The following is a 13,691-nucleotide window of genomic DNA, read 5'->3' on the forward strand; positions in this document are numbered from 1 at the left end:
TGTGCTTCTGCATCTTTAACTGCACAGTTGTGCAAAATAATATCAAGTTTGTGGGCAAGTAAACCCTTACAGACGCTGGTTATTTATAGTTGATTTGAGTTCTTTTCTTTTCTTTATTTGATGTTTTTACACGATCACAACTATGACATGATTCACTTTTCTAATGTTCAGCCGAGATATGGATGCAATAATGAACTGGTCGTCGTGGACCGGAAGAGCGATTGTCATATTTTCAGTGACGGCTGTATATGTACATTAATACTGGATTATTGTCTTCTAAGGTTCAGACTGTGAAATTGTATAATCATAAGTAATATTTATTGGTTTGTTTCTTGTGCGAAATGTTACTGTATCTGAGATTTTGACTTGTAAAATGAAAGATGATACTAAGTTGAGACTTTTTAATAGACTTTGTAGAAGTGCCATTAGATGTAATATAATTTTTTGATAAACAAAAACATATTTTATAGGAAACAAAAGCTTGATTGTAAGTCGTTTAGTGAATGTAGATGACAATCTGTTGGATTTGATTTCGCTTGGAATTCTTTGGTAATTTATTTTGATTCTTTGTTTGTTTGTGTGCGCTTTCTTTCTTTCTTTCTTTCTTTTCATTGTTTCTTTCTTTCTCAGACACATTTGACTTTTCTGCCTGTTTGTTTGTGCTGTGAAAATGTGACAATCTTTATCTAGATCCTGATTTAGATTAAGCATAGATTAAACATCCTTTTCTGTGGAAGTGTTGTGTTTGACTATTTTTTTATGATGCTCATGTGACATTGCAATGTAAAAATAACAACAAAAAAACTGAAGATTTTCTGTAGAAACACTTGAAAATGACTAAAATCTTGGAAATGTCTATAATTAATGTAAATTCACAGCTTCTGCTTTTTTTTTTAGTGTAATCTGGGAAAAAAAATCCCAGGTCACTCTTAGAAAAAATAAATAAATGTTATTTTATAGTAGTTCTTAAATGATTCCATAATACTTTCACATTTAATGCTTTTCAATGTTTTTCTAGTGAAAAAAAAAAGTATGTTTATGAGCTGTTTAATTTAAAAAAATATTTAAATCCATAAAGTTTTGGCGGGAACCGGTTTGCTATAAAGCGCCGGACGGAACCGTTCATATATAACATTTTTAAAGTTTACTTGAAGCCATTGGTCAAATTCAAGGGAATCAGGGATTAATAAATGACCTCAAATATATTTCCAAGGAGTTTCACGTAAGTCATCAGTCGGTGTGTGGATTTGTGTACAGAAAACACCGCGGCTTCTCCTGAATACCGATGATGTGGAAGGGGGAGGGGGTAATACACACACACACACACTAACAGATATAAAGCAGGTGCAGTGCAAACTAGTGAACCTGCAACTTTACTTAATTTTTCGTGTTTGACTTCCTCGTTCAGCGTTTCCTCACCGAAAGAACGCCTCCTTCACTGGACGCTCATTTGCATTCCGAGCCAACAAACAATTCACGCAGAAGCAGGAAAAGAAATGCGTGGCGAATTCGGAATCTCAAAAGCCAATTCACTGGTCATTTTCTTAGCGAGTGAGACCCTAATTATTCTCCGCCCGCACATGTTAAGACACCCAGCTGCTCTGCGGCGTGATTCCCATGGCCTCCCCCAACGAAACCACACGCTCCGGGGGAACGACCCCCATCAAACCCCGGCTCTTTTGTCTGTGGTTTGTAGTTCAGTGTGTCTATTGTCCGGTTCCAGCTCTCGAGTTCTGGCCTGAAGCTCAGCGAACCGCTGTAGACACAGAAAGAAGGGCGTGTGTGTGCGTGTGCGTGTGTGTGTGTGTGTGTGTGTGTGTGTGTGTGATGGCTCGTCTGGAAACTCTAGGATTTAAATTATTGGAGGCCCGGAGGATTGCGGTTAAATCTACTAACATTTCACCTGGAGATCAGTCTTACAATTAACAAAACGGTGGTAGTTTCTAGGGTCGGACAGCAATGAAAAAACTATATTAAATGGAAATAATAAAACATATCTTTTCTTTTCTTGTTACTTTTCTAACATGGTACAAAAATCAGGATAACACCCTGGCCATTTTCATTTGTGACATATTTTTGTGCTAAATGACCTACTTTTTTAAAAAAAATAGCAACAGCCCAGCAAAACCTCACCAAACATTCAGAACAGCTCTGAAATGCATTCTTGTATTAACGAGCTAATAATGCTCACAACACAGGCACCCACCTTGCAAAACCTTAGTAAACACTTTAAACACCCCAGCAACTCCTTAGCAACCACTTTAAACACCTTAGCAACCACTCAGCAATGACTTGACAATCACTCAGAACAGCTGGAAAATGCATTCTTACATCAACAAACTAATAATGCTCAGAACACATGAAGAGCAACCTAGCAACATCTTAGCAACCATTCAGCAATGCCTTAACAATCACTCAAAACAGCTGGAAAATGCATTCTAAGCTAATGATGGTCACAACACATGGGCAAACACCTAGCGACACCTTAGCAACCTCTCAGAACACCCTAGCAACACCTTAGCAATCACTTAGAACAGCTATGAAATGTCTTCTTGCATCAACAGGATAATAATGCTCACAAAACATGAGCAACCGCCTAGTAACACCTTAGCAACCACTTAAAAACCTAGAAACCCCCCAACAACCACTCAGTACAGCACGGAAATGCATTCTTAAAAATACCCACATTACTCGAGCAACCACCTAACACCTTATCAACCACTCAAAACTCCTTAGCAACCCCCTGACAACACCTTAGCAAATCATTTAGAACAGCTATGAAAAGCATTCTCGTATCAACAGGCTAATAATTAACAACACATGTTGCCACCTGGCAACACCTTAGCAACCACTTAGAACACCCTATAAACCCCTAGCAATCACTGAGAACAGCTAAGAAATGCATTCTTGTATACAAGCTAATAATGCCCACAACACGTGGACAACCACCTAACAACACCTTAGCAACCACCCAGAACACCCTAGCAACCCCCAGCAACTCAAATTTGCCTAGAATATGTTTCCAGTGAAATTCTGGCAAAATTAGAATTGAAATCCGATCTAGATAATCTTAAATATCGGTTCACTTGTGAGTTTGTGTGGGATACATTCATGAGTTCACACGTAAATAAATACAATTAGAGGGAGCAAAGTTTAATGCGTTTTTGGCGTGCTGTCCGGGGGGAGGGAGTTTAATTTCTATTGATTATAAGGACATTTCATTTTCTGCCATGAATGATCGTGGTGTCCACTTAAACTCTGCATCCTTGAGCATGAAACAGCTGAAGGACTGGACTAGACAACTAGCAAATGAGAAACAAGCACGCCATGACTAGTTGTACTCTTTGATGAGCGCGCTGTCGTCTCTTTGACTTAATTAGATGTGTGTTTTGCCCTCGCTTATCAAAAAGCTTCATGTAATTTCCATTTCACCACAGCTAGCACATTTGCATGTATTCCCCAGACGACAGGAAGTCTTTGTAGGAGAAGTGAAGTTGAAACTTGGATGTCTTCACCTCGCAAGGCCAGCGGTGGGAGACCTTGACCTCTGAACGCACGGCCGGGGACATCTGGTGCCTGGCCATGTTTATTTATTTATTTACTTCATAACAAAAGACAGGTGGTCACACTTGAAAAGGAGCAATACAGCCTCACACACACACAAACACACACACACACACACACATAAAACAGGAAAACGAGCAACGCTCTGTCAGATACGAGACCTTTGTGTCTTATATAATTAACTTCAAGTCGATATATCCTCAATGTCACCTTATTAGCTCTGTGAGGTCATACAGTGACGGTGTGAGATGCTCATACTATAATACTTTTATAAATAGGCTTTAATAAATACATAAATAATAATAAACACATTTTCAAGGTATTTTACAAAATAGCACAATAAAAACATGGTACAGAAATCATGATAATACCATACATATTACTATGGCGATTATATGTTGTGTGAAAAAAAAAATCATAAAAACCAAAAATTCATAAAAACCCCTAGCAACACCTTAGCGACCACTCAGAACAGCTATAAAACACGTTTATAATATTCATGCAACATAGTGCATAAAATATTTCAAACTTTTATGTTGTGTCAAAAAGCTAAAAAGGCTCAGAACACCTTAGCAACCACTCAGAACACCATAGCAACACCCTAGCAACCACTTGGATCCCCCAAACAACCAGTAGGAACAGCTAGAAAACAGATATGATTATTATATTCATGCACTATCATAAACAAAATATTAATTTATAGCAACTATAAAAAAATACTCAGAACAATAAAAACAACCACCCAGCAACACCCATTAACCCACAATCACCCTAGCAACCACTCAGTACAGCTATATAGTAAATTCTTCCATCAACAATCTAATAATGCTCACAGCACATCAACAACCACCTAGCAACACCTTAGCAACTACTCAGAACACCTTAGGAATGACCCAGCCACATCTTAACAATCACCCAGAACAGCTGGAAAATGCATTCTTGGACTAACAAGCTAATAATGCTCAGAACACATGAACATAAACCTAGCAACACCTTAGCAACCAATCAGAACACCATAACAACCACCCAGCAATGCCTTAACAATCACTCAGAACAGCTGGAAAAAGCATTCTTGTATCGAAAACCTAATAATGCTCAGAACACATGAACATCAACCTAGCAACACCTTAGCAACCACTCAGAACACCATAACAACCACTCAACAATGCCTTAACAATCACTCAGAACAGCTGGAAAACGCATTCTTGTATCAACAAGCTAATAATGCTCTGAACACATGAACATCAACCTAGCAACACCTTAGCAACCACTCAGAGCACCCTAGCAACCAATCAGAACAGAAAGAAAACACATTCTTATATCAACAAGCTATAAATGCAAACATTTTTTGGCATAGTAGTGAATCATAGTGGCTAATTACAAATAGCAAACGTTGACTATTAAGACTTGTGAAAACGGTAGAGTTTTCAAAACTTGAACTTGAAAAACATTTCAAAGTTTGCATTCTCAAGCCATTGGCACCTAAATGAATAATTAATGATCTTTGCAATGGAAGTGAATCAATCAAAACTAACATTATCTGGACAATAACAAAAACAATCTCTGTTACTGTAATCTCCGATTATCACTGTAAAGCTGCTGTGAAACAGTCTATATTGTTAGAAGCGCAGTATAAATGAAGGTGACTTGACTAGAGCGTAAGGCGATGGAGGAGCAGCCGTACACAGCTGTCACTCCTTCACCACACACACACACACACACACACACACACACACACACACACAGGCGTATTTATAGCGAGACAGGTCTGTGTGTCACTGTCTCTCTGGGCACAGCTGTTCCTGGACTCAGAGACACACGCCTGGACTTAAGCCGGTCCCGGAGTCAGCGGGGCCCGGTAGGCCGTCGGGTCCCTGGCATGCGGCGCAGAGAAAGAGGAGCCGCCTCAGAAGCCACGGCCCTGACCTTTTACAGTAAAACACTCCTGATGAAAGTCTGGACAGCTGCAGAGAAGGAGCAGACAAAGGAACATGAACATCTGACAGCTCTCCAGTCTCCACAGCACGCCCTCAATATCATGATCCGGGTTACAACATCACTCACGTCAAAAGAAGTTCTGAATTTACTGGCAAAAACAGTTGAGAATAAAGTTCAATATGTATGTTGCTGTAAAATTACAGTATAATACTGTTTACAGTTCATTATTGTATGCGAAATACAGTAATTTGTCGGTTTGTTCACAGTAACTTTGAAATTAAGCTTGTAGTTTATTTTTATTTTACAGCAATATTTTGTAATTTCACTAAAGAAGGTTCAGTAAAACGCTCCTGATGAAAGTCTGGACATTTGCAACCAAAAAAAATCAGAATTTACAGGCAAAAAAGTTGCCTAAAATGTGAATTGCTGTAAAATGTATTACAGTATAATACTGTACAGAAATTTACAGTTAATTGTTGTGTGTGAAATACAGTAACTTTAAATTTAAAGGAGTAGTTCGACTCGCCCCCATGTCGTCCAAGATGTCCATGTCTTTCTTTCTTCAGTCGAAAAGAAATGAAGGTTTTTGATGAAAACATTCCAGGATTTTCTCCATATAATGGACTTCAATGGGGACCAAACGGTTCAAGGTCCAAAAGTCAATTCCGAGTCAACTCGTTCATTGAATGAATCAAATGAAACAACAAAAGATTTGTTCATTTTGATAAACGAGTTCGAACAGGAGAGTCACGAACGCGCATCACAAAACAGAGCAAGGCGAGCATTTGAGCTTATAAAACTTAAACTTTGTTATTTATTTATTAAATGAGCGATCGTTTCACTTGATAAGACCCTTATTCATCGTCTGGAATCATTTAAAGCTGCACTGAAACTCTCATTTGGTCCCCATTGAAGTCCATTATATGGAGAAAATCCTGGAATGTTTTCATCAAAAACCTTAATTTCTTTTCGACTGAAGAAAGAAACACATGGACATCTTGGATGACACGGGGGCGAGTAAATTATCAGCAAAAGCTTTTTTTTAAAGTGAACTACTCCTTTAAGCTTGTAGTTTATTTTAGAGATTAACAATATTTTGTAATTTCACTAAAGGAGGATCATTTACTCCCCTTCATGTCTTTCGTCTGCGGGACACTGAAGGAGACGCTCTGAAGACTCTTCCATACAGTTATGAAAGAAGGTCAAAAAGTATCATAAGAGTAGTCCACACAACTATACGCTTTATTTTAGGTCGTCTGACGCTTTCTGTAAGAAACACACCCATACTCGGATCATGATTCAGCGATCCGTCTTATTACAGACAGGTGTGTTTGCATGTTTAATAGAAGAAACACTTTAAATGTTCATAAAAGTAACATGTTTAGAGGAAACATTTTGTCATACAAGCCAAAATGTTGTGGAATAAAGACTTCATATACAGTATTACTTGAGTGAGTAATGTGTAAAGTTATTTTTGCAAAGAAATTATTTTATACTACAAGGATGCATTAAACTGATCAAGTGACAGTAAAGACATTTATAATGTTATAAGATACTATAATTGCCAATCTTATTAATCTATTCACAGAATCCTGACAAATAAAATGTGAAAAACATGAAGCAGCACCACAGTTTAACATTTATAATAATCATAAATGTTTCTTGATCATCATATTAGAGTGATTTCTGAAGGATCATGTGACCCTGAAGACTGGAGTAATGATTGATTTGATCACAGGAATAAATTACACTACAATTTACTCACAGAAAAGCCATTCAAGTTTAGTATCTGAATACTATATTTTAGCCATAAATCAGCCTTGGTGAGGAGATTAAAATCTCTTAAACCAGAACACAAACGTCTAAAGCACAGTGGTTATTACCCTCTTGCTTCGACTCAAAATGACTGAACAAACTGAAAGTACGAGTGTTCAGGGTCTGATTGAGCTTAAAGTTTCCAATTCTTTAAGTTTCGAAAGGCTTATTAATGGTCATATGGATACACTAAAGACTCATGTTTCATTCTGAAAAAAAAAGCATCACAATAAAGCATGTAATTAAGTTTTGCTAGCGAGTATTCCTGACAAACACACACTCTTCAGACGATGTTCAGCTGCTGCCCTCTAGTGACCACACATCATCAGCACGATCAATAATGCTTAGTCTGAAACTAATGACGCACTCACTTACTACATCAGCAAACATTGCTTTCCTCAAAAAAACCTCCACACAACAATTATGAAAGCATCAACATCAAGTATTTATTTCATTATATACACAGGTAAAGAGCAGGAAACAATGCAAGCATATATAAAATAGTAATCTCATTTACACTTAATTGGTAATGAATTAAAAACGATCATCATCATCAGTTGAGAGCGCTTCTCCATCAGGATGAACATCCACAGCAGAGGACTCGCTCGTAGCGCTCGCTGTAACTGCGGACACACAGACAGACGCGGGTCATTCAGTACACTAGCGTCGGCACAGCAGGAGCTGGAGTGTGTTTCCCGATACAGTAACTCCTTCACTACTGTAGTGCGATATATAGATGAAGAGATCAGTTTCCCCAAACCAGTGTCGCAAATTAGTTGTTCAACCACGCTGGTTAATGATGTCACATGTCGGGGAGTAATGACTACTGTAAATGATCGAATTAATGAGATGTTTTGCTATTAATGACTTTATTTTGCTCTATTTACGAGAACCCCAGCGCCAGAACCGGAAGTAAGGGAGGGGAGGAATTATTATTATTGCATTATAGTTATTTTAGCAAGAATGGGCCTGAGAGCGAGTTCCTCATTTGATGCATTGTAAGTTAAATGTATACAAGATTGTTGTGATAAAACCACTGATCTATATAGAATGACATCATTATCATCAACAGCTGAATCATTATATAGATCAGTGGATAAAATAGACCTAGGGTTGAATTGGTCATTTTGTATACATTTTTATTGTTTCGTTTAAAACAATGCCGAATTTCTCTCTTTTTTAGATTGACATTATTATTTTACACGAAAAAAAAAAAAATGCATGCTGCACATGATCTTGTGAAATAAAGTAAATTTTATAAAAAATATCCATGCATTTTTTTTATTTTATTAAACAATCAAAATCATCTTACAAATACATATCTTCAATTTCAAAACAATTTAAGATTTTTGTAAACATAAAATATCACAGAGGTCTAATCAGTTATCGAATTGTGTATAATTTTGAAAACCTCCAACGCTTGTCTTGTTTTATATCTTTCAAAGCTTTATTATACAAAGTTAACTCCTTCATAAAAAAAAAACTTAAATCTACACGTAGCCTATGTATAAACTGCTTAGCTAAAACTATTAAACTGTTATACATTAAAATGCCCATAAGTTTCAAGTATTATTTTTTCACCATCATGATGAAGTAGCCTTGATCTGATACAATGAAACGGATAACTGAAACTATACAATTATATTACACAAAATCAATGTTTTAAAATGCTTATTGTACTGTAATGTAGCATCATAACATACATATGTATAGAGGTTTCATGTTTAATTATTATTATTTATTTATATTATTGGTTTTATTTATTTATTTTTTACTTGTGTAAATTTGTGATAACTTTAATGTATCAATGTAACCTGTTTACCTTGCACACCTGTTGGTTTTCAATTGTGTGTTAAAAAGATAAGAAAAACAGCTAAATATGGCTGTCATTTATACGGAGGCGTATTGCATTCACTTGAAGAAAAAAATTCATTTTTTTTTAATTCAGTTTTTCTGAATTAACGAGTTAATTTTTCATGAGAAAGAAAAATTTGCTCTGTTTTTCTGAATGAATGAGTTAATTTTTCATGAGAAAAAAAAAACTCTGTTTTTCTGAATTAACGAGTTAATTTTTCATGAGAATTTTTTTTGCTCTGTTTCTGAATTAATGAGTTAATTTTTCATGAGAAAAAAAAGTTTGCTCTGTTTTTCTTAATTTTTCATGAGAATTTTTTTTGCTGTTTTTCCTGAATTAATGAGTTAATTTTTCGTGAGAAAAAAAGTTTTTGCTCTGTTTTTCTGAATTAAAAACAGAGCAAAAAAAAAAAAATCCATGAAAAATCAACTCGTTAATTCAGAAAAAGAGAAAAAACTCGTTTTCCTCATGAAAAATTAACTCATTAATTCAGTAAAACAGAGCAATTTTTTTTCTCATGAAAAATTAACTCGTTAATTCAGAAAAACAGAGCAGATTTTTTTCTTAAAGTGAATGCAATATGCCTCCGTACATTTATACCTTGAAGTTATGTATTTTTCATTGTGCCATGACTCGCAATAAAAATATTAATATAATAAAAGCTGTTTCATGTGTAAAATACCCTCCAAATTACATTAGGTGGCGTGAGGTTTCAAACATAAGCTCCGCCCCTCACTTACGGCCCTGGTGTTGGTTAGAACGTAACTCCGCCCCTTACTTCAGCTGGATACTATAGCTTTTTCCAGATTCATCATTGGCTCGTTCTTACACACTAGAGCTCGTACACACATGCGCACTCTTCAAAAACTACGCTTTAAATCTCTTAACTAAAAGATGTAAATGACATTTGTATTCATAATAAAAGACACAGATTGCACTGAATTGTCAGCTTGGTTATTTTGCTCAAGAACAGGGTTTGAGAGACGTCATGCAAACTACAAACTTCTAAACCAGTCGAGATCAGACACACACACACACACACACACAACTCTGCGATGCTGTTAGAACGATGGTTTCAGGAAACACCGACTCGTTTAACGGCGGATAACGACAGAACTTGAGCATAGTCGGCTAACGATGCTTTCGGGAAACACACCCCGAGCGGACGCACTAAAGCGGTGTTTAACTCACTCAGTGACGGAGCACAGGGAGCAGAAGCGCTCGGAGCAAACGCTGCACTGCTGAACACACACGGGACACGCCGGACGCTCACACCGAGAACACGACCTCCTCGAACCCGAGACCCGCTGACACACACAACACGCCAACGGAGCCGCTGCACAACCTGAACACACACACAGAACATCACGTTAGCACAACACACTCACCAGTGTTCAGATTCAGAGTTTTATATAGAGGCTGTTTTCATGGCAAAAATTCAATTACAAAAAACATCAATGCAATAAAAGCCAAACAAAAACAGCAAGTCATATACAAGTTCCTAAAATGAACATAGATGCGATAAAAAAATAAATAAATCCAAAACTATAATCTTAATTCACTGTCTGTACTAAATCATAATCTTACTAAAGAACTCCTTAAGTAAATGGGTATTGAGGACTTGAAAGAAGTCCAGGACAATCTAATAAAATATATGTAAATAAGGTTAGAGGAATCTTACAAAACATGCTCACCAGTGATGCATTCAGGTCTGAAACGAAACCACAATCATTTCCCATATGATTGTGCATGAATTATATTGTGAGAGCGTGATCTTGCATGTTCCACAGGTTCGCCACCGGGAATTAATCATAATATATTTTTAAAAAGCCATCTCAATTCAGACTTTTCCAAATTGATCCCTCAATTTTGCCTTTTAGGTGTTGTTTGTGTGTCTATGTGGTGTTTTTATCATGTGCAAGTTGATAAGTGGAGAGCATGAGTGTTTCCTCCTTAAAACTGCAGTGAACCAAAGACACGCTTTGAAATCGCTGGTGTTTCTGACGTCACAAACCACCTTGTAACCAATCAGATCAACGTGTGATCGTCAACCAGTGCATCTCTGAGTGAGTGGAGGCGGTTTAGCTTCAGTAATTGTGCCTCTGGGGTTTGTAGTCTTTGTAACTATATATTTTAACAGTCATACACCTCAGCAGTTTTACATCAAACTGCGACTTCTTGACTTTAAAACACATCTTTTAAATTGACAAACGTCATACGTGTAATTCAGGGCACAATTCAAACGAGATCAAGATATGTCGTCTCACCATTGACTACAATACAATATTCTTCCGAAATAAAGTTAGGCCCTGGCCAGAACGCCTGTGCACAAACCCCAGCGCATGACGTCGAGGTCACTGACCCTCACCTGGAGCAGCGTCTGCTTTCTTCAGTCTCCCGTCGAGCCCGATGATGGTCTGTCCGCGGAGGAGCGTCTGATGTCCCGGGACCGGAACCGGATCCGGACACTTCTCCTCCCCGTCCGCCTTCCAGATGCGACCCATCACGGCTTTGGTCCCGTTGAACAGCAGGCTTTTGGTCTTGTCTAATTAAAACAAAGTTGATAGACACATTAGGAAAACTCAAAGACTACGGATGCACAGATATGAAAAAATTGTCTGATACCAATAATTTATATTTGAAAGCCAGTAACCGATATATTACTCAATAAATCTATTTTTTCTTTTTTTGAGAGCCCGATTAGAAAAACAAATCTACTATTAAAAGCCATGCCCCAATAACAATAATAATATTCTCATTATAATAATGTTATGTAGCCGATATGACAGACAGGTGCTGCACTGAACTGCTGTTTCCTTTGTGTTTTTAAACAGTGATTTCAATCATATTTCAAGCATCTGAAGGAAATCATACATTTATCAGATTTAATAAATCAGCTTAATTCTTATCAGGTGATTAAAAATGAACAAATATCGGGCGATAACGATACGGTGGCCAATATGTGCATCTCTAATAAAGACACTAAGATTAGTACCAATGTCAAACTGCTGGTAAGAGGAATCACTTTATATAGTTTAGGCAATATTCATATTTAATATTGATTATAAATCATGTTCTACCTTTCTAAGAATCTGATTACCTCACCAGCAATATATAATTATTAAAGAGCTACACAAAATGAAAGTAATAAAAACTGAGTAATAATAAGTGATCATCGTTTAAACTGAAGCTGGTAATAATTGTCAGTATTAATCATCATTAACATGATCATCAAATCACTACAAGCATTAGTTTCAAAGATTACACCGATTATAAAACACCCCAGTGACGTGTATAGTTAGCATTGCATAATTTTTCACTCTAATGCCGTTATAAGTGTAATAAACATGTTTATATCTCACCGTAAATCTCTTGTTTGTATTTGAGCCCAAAAACGCCACAGTTATTGATCTCCTTCAGGCCAACATGGACTTTATACTGCGAGGAGAAGCTTTCGCTGAAAGGATAGGATCTCTTAGGCATTTTAAAAACGACAGGTTATAAAACACGACGATTAAAGATGAGGAAAAGGAAAAAAACAAACAATAAACAAACGAACTAATGAACAGCGCGAGCGTGAAGGAAAACAACACGCGTTCGCGCTTTAAGGATTCTGGTTCTTCTTCGCGCGCTTCCAGACGCGGGCACGCGCTTAGCGCCCCCTGCCGGAAATGAGTTTAATATTTTGTTGTTGTCAACAATACCTCAATCATTTAGCGAGAGATCGTACAAAAAATGTACATTTTTAATAATACAAAGTATATATTATTTGTTTCGTTTACTTATCATCTATACGTTTGTCCTGTGTTTTGTCGGATATGAAGTACTTTTTTACCTCTTGTAAGTTGAGTGTCATAGACTTATACACTAGACGTCACCTTGGCTACGGCAGTTCATTGGAACGAATGCGTCAATAGAGCCGCCATCTTGAAACAGTGGAGCCCCTCCACTTTAATGCATCAGCGTCAATGTAGTAGACACAGGTCTAACGGAAATAAAAGCACCATAAATCATCATGAATGCGATTTTTCTTGTTTTTTTGGTTTGTTCTAACAGTCAGACATGTATTTATCATTGATTCCAGAAGGAAATTTAAAAAAAAAAAAAAACATTCTTCCTAGTTCAGATTTCATCCGTGAACATCATACACTGCACAAAAATCCGCCACCATCAATGAATTCGACGTAAAGGCAGAGATAGCAGCGTTACCTAGCTACTTCCTATGACAAGACCCCTGTTCAAAGATGGCGGCGGTTTTGACGCATGCTTAGAGCCCCAAGGTGAGGTCTAGTGTATGTCTATGGTTGAGTGTGTGAGTGGCATTGGTTACCTGAGGGTGTGTGTGGGGTGGGGGGTGGCAGAGGTTAGTTGTGTGTGTGGGAGTGGTTAGTTGAGTGAGTGAGTGAGTGAGTGTGTGTGTGTGTGTTTGGGAGTGGCAGAGGTTAGTTGTGTGTGTGTGTGTGTGGGAGTGGCGAGCACACTACACACGGTCTGATTATTTGGCTTGCCCGTTGCCCTC

The 13,691-nt window shown here is 37.3% G+C and overlaps 2 protein-coding genes across 5 annotated transcripts in view; one reads left to right on the top strand and one right to left on the bottom strand.

Annotated features, from left to right (window-relative positions):
* zbtb42 (zinc finger and BTB domain containing 42) overlaps window positions 1-736 on the top strand; it is a 6,808-nt gene extending 6,072 nt beyond the window's left edge. For all 3 annotated transcript variants that reach the window (XM_039662923.2, XM_039662925.2, XM_039662924.2), the window contains exon 2: window positions 1-736. This exon is cut by the window's left edge and continues 3,207 nt beyond it. The gene's annotated coding sequence lies outside the window, so the exon portion shown is untranslated.
* A 7,007-nt stretch (window positions 737-7,743) lies between these two features.
* Window positions 7,744-12,763, bottom strand: siva1 (SIVA1, apoptosis-inducing factor). Of its 2 annotated transcripts, none has more exons than XM_039662927.2 (4): window positions 12,535-12,763; window positions 11,541-11,717; window positions 10,364-10,517; window positions 7,744-7,940 (listed from the first exon to the last, which is right to left on the bottom strand). In XM_039662927.2, the coding sequence occupies exons 1-4, from the start codon at window positions 12,653-12,655 to the stop codon at window positions 7,892-7,894; spliced, it is 501 nt and encodes a 166-aa protein (XP_039518861.2). In that variant the 5' UTR covers window positions 12,656-12,763; the 3' UTR covers window positions 7,744-7,891. The 2 variants fall into 2 exon arrangements, with proteins under 2 accessions (XP_039518861.2, XP_088976736.1); XM_089120610.1 differs by having other exon boundaries at window positions 11,535-11,717.
* Window positions 12,764-13,691: the final 928 nt, after the last annotated feature.

The sequence above is a fragment of the Pimephales promelas genome, chromosome 15 (assembly GCF_988280905.1).
Source record: "Pimephales promelas chromosome 15, fPimPro1.hap1.1, whole genome shotgun sequence".
Classification (NCBI taxonomy): domain Eukaryota; kingdom Metazoa; phylum Chordata; class Actinopteri; order Cypriniformes; family Leuciscidae; genus Pimephales; species Pimephales promelas.

Bases quoted from the DNA above. Each gene is read 5' to 3' on its own strand.
- siva1 (XM_089120610.1), bottom strand. From the start codon at position 12,655: ATGCCTAAGAGATCCTATCCTTTCAGCGAAAGCTTCTCCTCGCAGTAT. The intron at 11,718-12,534 runs GTGAGATATAAA...TGTTTTAATTAG, and splicing joins ATACAAACAAGAGATTTACG to ACAAGACCAAAAGCCTGCTG. The intron at 7,941-10,363 runs GTGAGTTAAACA...GTGTGTCCGCAG, and splicing joins TCCCTGTGCTCCGTCACTGA to TTACAGCGAGCGCTACGAGC.